Consider the following 9,031-nt stretch of genomic DNA (forward strand, 5'->3'; position numbering starts at 1 on the left):
TAAAGAGGAGAGTGATTCCTCTATGTGGTAAGACTTTGGGAGTGGCCAGTACCCAAGTCACACTTAACCTTTCACCTTAGAAATTAATTGAATTTCTGTATCGAAAATAAAGGCCTTTTCAATTACCTTTCTCCTTGGTGTATGGAATAATTTGTTGAGAGTACTCGGTCATTGTAAGTTACCAGTTCTCCTTAACTGCATTTGGGGCTAGGATGAGTGCATTTTCTCAACCACCTAAGCTACGAGTTCGGGACTAAGGTTGGTTTCACACCACCCGCCGACCATCTTCCAAACGTTTGCCGTCTTAGTTAACCCAATAGGAGGGATGGGCCCATGAAGGCCGCCCACTCCATGGCCAACTCCTCCAACTGATGCATGATTGGCCCATTCCATCTCCTCCAACCAATGACACGCAACCTGGCAAGAGTAAACCGAGGGGCCATCGTCCCGAACCCATGAGCACACTACTCTTCCATTTTCGCAACAACTTGACCTCTTTAACTGCCTTTGGCCACAGAAGCATTGAATAAGCTATTTGTTGTTAGCAATTTGTTGGATTTCCACTGAAAACAATCCAATTCTGATGACAGTTATGCTCTCATTCTTAGAATCCTGCCGAGGGAAACTAGGGCTCATCAGGTGGGGTGTACAAAGCTTTTTTATACGTTGTGTACAGGCGAATTGAGTTGTGGGTATTTGGGTGATTGCATACGACTTTTGGATGCGGAGAAGCGATTCCCTGCACTTGACGTGAACAGCACCGCATACAAAGGCGCCAAGACACGAAACATAGCAGAGTCTTTAGAAGAGTCTATCCAGACAGATATGGATGTGGAACGAACCCAAAGGCCCTGTACCACGCCATCAAAGAGCCGAACCTGGAAGAGCTGGAGCTGCAGATATGGGCGTATGAACTGGACTTTAGATGCCTCAGACGTTTTCCTTACAGCTCTTTCCAAGGGAGCAGATGGAGCACATTCCTTGAGAAGTGGATTGTGGCTCACATTGGCTCGTTGGACACTTGAATGAGTGAATGGGGCATGACTGAAGCTGCCATGCGGTGCCAAACGGGCAGAACTTGATAATCATTCTTACGTTTTATTTACATTCACCCTTCAAGGCGGATGTTGTCCTTCTTGGGACTGCCATGATTGCAAAGGGCCCCGATATAGGCCTGGAAGACAGTGGAGGGGTATATGGGGCTGCTGCAGGCCTATCATATGGGCAGATAGGCGCTGGGTATGGGGGCTTGTATACATCCCATTGGCAGCATTGGTCAGCCATAACAGGTCGGCCATGATGGGCTGCTGGTTGGCCAACCAACCAGGGTTGGCAAGCGGGCAGAGGGTTAGCCATAGGGTCTGCTATCCCCACATATCGAGTGGGTATTTGGCAGACCAGACCGGTCTGTAGAAACACCAGTCGGCCATTTAGGGGGCATTGAGGCCTCTATATAAAGGCCCCCTGGGGGGCAGTTCAGAGAGAACAAAGGCATTGTAGAGTGCAGCTATAGGCACATGGAGAGGGTTTATCCAGCAGCTCCTAGCTTGGTGTAAAGCTCATCCAAGGAGCAGAATACCGCAGTGAAGGAGAGATGAAGTCTGGGAACCGCAATAGGCCATTATGCAACTTGAATTCAGGGTGACTCTAGCATGATGGGTCATTTCACCTTTGAGGGGCCCACTTTGATCCCATTTTGGCCACACGATGCCCAAGATATTCATCCTGTGACACCATCAAAGTGTATTTGCTTGCTTTATCATACAGCTGGTGCGTTCTCATTTTTGCATCCCTTGTCTGACATGACAAATGGAATAGAAATGGCTGCAATATCTTGTTCATAGTGAGTGAAAAGTGGCTGGTAGGTGATGCCATTTGGATTGACTAAAGCTGAACTCATACAAGGCTCTTTCCATGCAGAAGGTTAGCTTATGCTCATCACCCTCTTCACCCTGATATAGCGTATCCGGATCTCTGATCTATCTTCATGGAAACTGAGCGCAAACATAAGCTTAGCCAAGTTATAGATGATTTATTGGACCAGATGTTCTTGACTTTCAAGACTTTATGTACAAAGACGCTTGTGCTTTTGGAGAAGGAATCTATCCTCGTGACTCTTGTGAGCTTAACTGCACTTCAAGAGGAGATTCTTGTGTTTCTTAGACCTTAGACTCTCTTTATCTGCCGTAGGATTAGAGGTTGATATATATGCCTCACGTTGACTCAAACATTTCTGATTAGGCAAAATATGGAGTCATTTCTTCCAATTTCATAGATTGTCTTGCCCTTTACTAAGGAATCTTTTATCACTCAATGTAGTAATTTTTCCACTTTACTAATACACAAGAGGTATAATCCAAGAAAAATAATGAAAAAAGTACGCACAATCTTAATATGAAGTCTTTTATATACGGTGTATTGGCCTTAGGCATGTTTAGAATGATTGAACATAAGCTGAAAACAAAAAGCGGGAAGCTGAATAGCCTGTTTTTCTTTTAGTTTCAAAAAAAGGGTTAAATTGAGTATGCATGTACTTTCTAAGTAAGCAATTTAATATTGCATCATTGTAGGAAGCGCTATATAAGGGTAAGTGGTTCCTTTCGTTTTTTATGTTTTAAGTAATTCATTCATTTTGTCATTCTTTCTTTCATTCATTATGTGTGTGTGTGTGTGTGTGTGTGTGTGAGAGAGAGAGAGAGAGATTTTATTTATGTTTTTTGGTTTCTTTTGTTTCTTGATTTGTTTGTTTATTTTTGCTTTGTGAAGTCAAAGTGAGTGTTTCTAGTGTGTTTTATTGAGTTTTAGAGTAGTACTAGACTACTTTATATCCAAGTGTGCCACATGTGACTATGGGACTTATCCCATATACATATGACACCTAGAGTGTGTGTGCCTATTCTATAAAGGCATTGTACTTGTCTAGCCTTGTCATATCAGTGAACATCAAGCTATTCTATCAAGTGAGGACTTTGGTTATCATTATTTTGCACTTGTCTCTTCATGTTAGTCTTTTCATTTTCCTTTCCATTCCGTGCCATGTGCCTTCATATGGTATCAGAGCCATGTTCCTAGCCCTGCTTTCCCTTTCCCTTCCAAGAGGTTGAGGTGAGGGAGGCCAATGAAGCTACTCTCTCTCCTCCTCCTTGGAAGGCTGCCCTCTTCTCTCCTTCCTTGAGCTCTCTTCTCCTCCTACCCAAGCCTCATCAACGTGAGCTAAATGCTGCCCATCTACGACATGCTGTTGGTCACCATCAAATTTGCATTGTCATCTTCTTCAAGTTGAGTGGAGTTGGAGCTGCTGCGTCATTTGCCCCGCCTAGCTATTTGTGATTGCTGCGCCTCTCTCTACAGCACGGATTTGTTGCACACTGCCCACACTGCTCTTTCCCTCTGTCCGCTACCTTCTACTGCCCACGCTGCTGCTTCCCTCTGCCCGCTACCTTCTATTGCCCACGTTGCTCCTTTCCTCTGCCCGCTATCTTCTCCTGCTTGCCCTGCTGCTCTTCCCTAGCAATTGCCTCTGCCTCCTGCACAGCCTCCTCTCCTTTGCGCACTTCTCTCTCTACGGCTAGATGAGCAGCTCGCTGTCCGCCATCTACAGCATCACTACAGTCCTCTCTAGCCCGCCATCTACAACAACACTTTGCTGAAACAGTTCACTATGAGATCCTCTGAGATGCTGGCCAACGAATGAAGGTGCCCAACGAATGGAGTGATTAACCGAGGTGATTTGTTATACTCTGTCTGCTGTTCCTGCTCTTTTTCAACCATGGATTCTTCCAAATCAACTACCGTTTTACTCAAGAAGTATTCTGGTAAGAACTTCCCTACATGGCAAACAAAGATGCGTCTTTTACTTATGAAAGATGGAGTATGGCATATTGTTAGTGGCAAGGATAAAGGCAAAGAAAATTGCACACTAGGAGAATCTGAATGACAAACAAAGATGTGTCTTTTACTTATGAAAGATGGAGTGTGGCATATTGTTAGTGGCAAGGATAAAAGACAAAGAAAATTGCACACTGGAAGAATCTGAATGACAAAGGTCTTTCTCTCATTGGTTTGGGGTTGGGTGATGAAGTTATTCATCATTTTGATTTTGATTCCACTGCTCACGAATTATGGGCTAGTTTGAAGGATTGTTCGGCAACAAAGTCATCAATTCAAAGGTATTCCTAAGACAAGAATTCTTTAAGTTGCAAATGAAGCATGAAGACCCTCTTTTTGCTCACTTGAATCATATGGAATCCCTTGTCACTCAGCGTGCTAGTCTGAAGGCCCCTGTAGGGTACTCAGGAATTTCCTCAATGCTCGAGAGGAGCACAACAACTTGATCATCAGGGAGATCATACCAGCATTGCGAGTGGCATAAATGGGTTATCATGATATGGTTGCTATGCTTGTTGATCATGAAAGACGGTATACAGACACTCCGGACTCTAGTGCACTGTACTCCAAGGGCAAAGGCAAATTCAAGCCTTTCAAATGTAATCACTGTGGGAAGCTTGGTCACACCGAGAATCGCTTCTTCGAGAAGCTTGCCAAGCAACAAAACAAGAATCATGCCAACTTGGTTGGGGCTTCAGTAAGTGAAGACGAAGAAGAAGATAATGCTTGGATGTCGACTCATGCTCTCACTGCCAACATCAGAGATCTCTCTCTCAATTTAGAGGTCTATGTACACGATGATCGGGACTTTTGTTTCTGATCTATTCTATGTGTGCTTGGATACTCTGCCCTGGGTAGTCCCCAAACAATGCTTCTAATAATGAGTCTTGTGTACTTGAGTCAATAAAGGTTCACAGTCTTGGATTGTCCTTCTAAAATGTTGTAATCTTTCTTGCTTTTTCATGTCTGACGTCCCACCATTCTATTATGGAGTCAGGAGGGGATGCATTGTGGGAGCGATGTATTGGCTTTGATAGGATCTCATTTTGCTCCTATTGTCTAGACCACTGAGTTTTTCATGCATCCATGCTTGATGAGCCTTTGAGTCATGCTTGATGAGCCTCTGAGTCATTTGTACCATGCTCACTAGCCTCTGAGCCATGCTCACCTGCCTCTGAGATTGAGTAGGAACCATGTCTACTTCTGACTTGGAGGTTAGTAGTCCGCCGTCATTGTCATGTTCTGTTCTTGGTTCCATTCCAATAGTCTCTCACCCTAGCCTTCACGAGGGGATGTTAGAACATGAAAAGTCAAAGTAAGTGTTTCTAGTGTGTTTTATTGAGTTCTAGAGTAGTACTAGACTACTTTATATCCTAGTGTGTCACATGTCACTATGGGACTTATCCCATATACATGACACCTAGAGTGTATGTGCCTATTCTATAAAGGCATTGTACTTGTCTAGTCTTATCATATCAGTCAACATCAAGCTATTCTAACAAGTGAGTACTTTGGTTATCATTATTTTGCACTTATCTCTTCACGTTAGTCTTTTCATTTTCCTTTCCATTCCGTGCCATGTGCCTTCATAGTCACTGCCTTCCTTTCTTCTTGATTTCTTGTTATCCTTGCCTTTTGTTTAATTGACGTATTTAAGTAAGCATTGGGTTTACCCAAGAGACATCACTGGTCTTTAGAAACCTTGGGCAATGACATAAGCATTGCTTTGCTTGCTAGTTATGTCTACCTTTTTTTTCCAAATTTTTTGTTAGCTCATTTTTCTTCTTTTTTGTTCTCTCTTTTATTTTCATTGTAGAATTTTGGGCTTTAGAAAACAAAAATCTAAATTTGTACGATTGGATATATTCTAGTCTTACAAAGGTATATGGGGATTGGACACTTGTCTTTGATTGCGGCCTTGTATATATAGCTATAGTCAATGCACATATGGTAGGCTGTCCTTTTTAACCAGAACTTTGGTGAAGCAAAAGAAGCAGTCCTTTACCTGCTGCGTAACATCCTCCCTTTCCATTAGAGAGACGATATGGAGCTTTGTTGATAGGCTTGCTATTGTGCTCCAAGGCTATGGCATCGTTCACATCTCTCTTGGGAGGTAGCTGGTGGGGCATATCAGCAAAATATGAAAGCGAATACTGCATATCAACATCCTCCACAAGTGTAACATTGCTTGTGTTTAGTTCGGCCAATTGCATTGCATGTAAAGAACTCTGTTTCTTGAATTCTTTGGTCACTGCCTTGCTGGGGTTACCTGCAGTTTCAGTGGATGTGGCACGTTACAACACAACCTTTTGTGAAGTAGAGAGCCATGACATTCAAACTTAACAAAATCCCCCTAGAGATTTCATCAAATCTCATCCTCGGACAATCTCAATAGGTCCCATTTCCAAGGCAAATATCTCTCCTACAAATCAGTAATCACAGAGACTGGGATCCGTGTGTCTTGACAACACAACCTACTTATCATATCCTGTCCATTGGCAACCTCAAGTCTGAATTGATGGTTAATCTTATTGGCTGCAAGTTTTACTGTTTGCAAGGGTCTTGGTGTTGATGAACAGGCGGAAGGTCCTTATGTGTACTCTTGGACAGTACCAGTCTAGGATAGGGGATATAAATCTGCCAATTATCGCTCTAGGGAAATAAATCAGTGCCAACCCACCCTAGTCTGGTAGGCCACCTTACAGACCAGGTCAGCCTGATGGGCCTGGTCGACTAGAATAGGAGGGCTTCTAGCCCTATAAATAGTCCCCATTGGGGGGGCAGATTTACACAATCTGTGCTGCGGATCAGCAAATGTGTGTGTGGCATTGGCGATAAAATCCCCATGCATTGGGGCCTCATGGTGTCCTTCTGACAGTGACATGGCATCATCATGCTTATACTGCTCCTTGTGCTCAAGCATGGGCTTATCCTGGAAGTCTGTGCTAATTTCTTGGCCAATCTAGCCGAAATCTGTGAGCCACTTTGCTTAATTGCCTGCACCTGAGACTTGGCCATGTCTTGAAACATAGTGTATAGTACTGAAGAAGGCTCTCAATCATTAACCACCCCGTCTTTATGAATTCATTTATTGGTCCTACATATTGACAGTTATCTTCAGGCTTTGTTTCTCCAGTTGAAGTTCTCAAGTCTCTGGTATTTTTTTCTTAAAATTGCCTATAACATCTTGTGCTGCAGGTGTTTTGAGGATCTACTCTCATTCATGCCACATGGGAACATGATCATTCTTGCATGTCACTAGATTGTCTTCTCACACGTCTTAAAAGATGAGACCAATGACTCTAACTCTTCCTACATCGCAGCTTTTCTGTGGGGTCACTGAAATGAAAACAAGAACCGCAGTTAACAGTGTAAGGGTCATTTTGGACCCATGTGTAAGAAAAGTTCCGCACATATGTTCAAAAAAGTCTATTTCAGAACAGGGTGCTCATAGATTTAGAAGGAAATCTTTTTCATATTGTTACCAAGGATTGGATGCTTCTGTGAAAGGGACAGTGCTTTATACCAGTGCAAGCAACGTCGAACAAGATTTTCCCCAAGAAGATCAGGCAGCCTCTCAGAGGATCTCTACAGTAAGTACAAGGACTTTAAATTTGGAGCGGTGTTAGGTGGCAATTGGGGAATTGTAGGATTTTAAGCTTATGTTTGGGGGCTTGCACATTTCTAAAACCAAGCAGCATGATTAGATAGTTTGACTGATGGGATACAATCAAGTTAAGAAGTAACAGGACAAAAAATGGTGTCCTTAAATACTATCGTGTTGTAATGTATTGAAGGAAAAAGTAGAACAAGAGAGGCAAGAAAGATATGGGCATATTTATCAGCCAGCAAGAAGGCGACCTTTTAACTTGGAGGCAAGGATGCGTATGAAGGCTTACAGGAGGGAAGCCATCCAGCAAAGGCGTGCTGCTGAACTTGAAGAGGAAGCAAGAAATATTGATCTGGATCCAGCAAAGTTGCTCCAGAAGGGTGATCCAAATACATTGCAAGGTGTTATCAAGGATGTGATTCCTGTTGGTTATTTTGTTACTCTACCTGATGGCAGAGAAGGCTGGCTTCCAGCATCCGAGCTAGGTTGTACAGGTGGGGTGGTCTTGCTGGAGCGTTTATTCAAGGTGGGACAGGAGATAACTGTTCGCATTATACCATCACAAGGGGCTCGCACTAAACTCACTGTAAAACAAGAGATAAGTGTAACAGAGGTGACATCTGATGCAATCGGGTCAAATGAATGAAAGAGCAGAGGATGGAGGCAGCACTGAGGTGCCCAGGTTGAGATAGCTCACAACGGATTTGAGCGATCAGTGAGTTCTAGGAGAAATGTATGATGTAAACTGTATCATGCTCAGATTTTTAGACAGCTTTGTGATGGGCTGCCTACACACGAATAACTCTTAGCAGATGGAGCCAGGGACCATGCAGACTGGTGATACTTCTCTTTGGCTTGTTTCATATCCATGAATTCACTTTTAGCTGCTGATTCTTAACATAGTATTTGAAAACAATTTACAGTTCTATGAGTTGAAAGTGCTTAAGAATTAATTTGCATTTTTTACTTTTCCTTGTCATGCCCTCTGCCTGTAAATTGTCTGGGTTTATCTTCTGACAGTCCTGAAGTGTAGTCACGGTTTCATAATGATCAGTAAGGAAACGGAGTGCCTGATGCATTTTCAGGGCCAGGGACAAGATTAGTCTGGCCTGCTTGCCAATGCCTAGATATGTCTCACAAAAACTTAGGCAGGTGAAGAGATGTGATAGACGTAACGAGTTGCTATTGGCTAGTCCTTAGTGGTCTAGACTACTCCATTGTCTCAGATTTCCCAAGTGTTGAAATTCTTTGGCATTGCTCATATAGATTAACTTGTTGCTTCACACGTGATCAAATGTCATGAACTTGCAGATGATAGTTGACTACAATGTGTAGACCTACTCACACTCGTCTTTTAGTTTTGACCATTCTACGCTCTAATTGTTGCAGGCGCATATACACGTTTTTTCTCACGCCCCACAAATCCACCTGCACTACTCTCAAGCATGCACATGTGTACTCTCTCTCTCTCTCTCTCTCTCGTTCATTCTCTCTCTTTCTCAAGCGTGCACACGTGTAGTCTCTCTCTCTCTC

The 9,031-nt window shown here is 43.1% G+C and overlaps 1 protein-coding gene across 3 annotated transcripts; it reads left to right on the plus strand.

The window, feature by feature from the left end:
• The first annotated feature begins 467 nt into the window (after positions 1–467).
• Positions 468–8,502, plus strand: LOC147891922 (uncharacterized). Of its 3 annotated transcripts, none has more exons than XM_087388766.1 (3): positions 468–639; positions 7,087–7,481; positions 7,686–8,501. In XM_087388766.1, the coding sequence occupies exons 2-3, from the start codon at positions 7,176–7,178 to the stop codon at positions 8,142–8,144; spliced, it is 765 nt and encodes a 254-aa protein (XP_087244892.1). In that variant the 5' UTR covers positions 468–639; positions 7,087–7,175; the 3' UTR covers positions 8,145–8,501. The 3 variants fall into 3 exon arrangements, with proteins under 3 accessions (XP_087244892.1, XP_087244893.1, XP_087244894.1); XM_087388767.1 differs by lacking the exon at positions 468–639 and adding an exon at positions 3,096–3,725 and having other exon boundaries at positions 7,686–8,502; XM_087388768.1 differs by lacking the exon at positions 468–639 and adding an exon at positions 4,147–4,169 and having other exon boundaries at positions 7,686–8,502.
• Positions 8,503–9,031: the final 529 nt, after the last annotated feature.

This window comes from Dipteris shenzhenensis, chromosome 17 (genome assembly GCF_047967505.1).
Source record: "Dipteris shenzhenensis isolate YYH24624 ecotype China chromosome 17, Dip_SZ_1.0, whole genome shotgun sequence".
NCBI lineage: Eukaryota > Viridiplantae > Streptophyta > Polypodiopsida > Gleicheniales > Dipteridaceae > Dipteris > Dipteris shenzhenensis.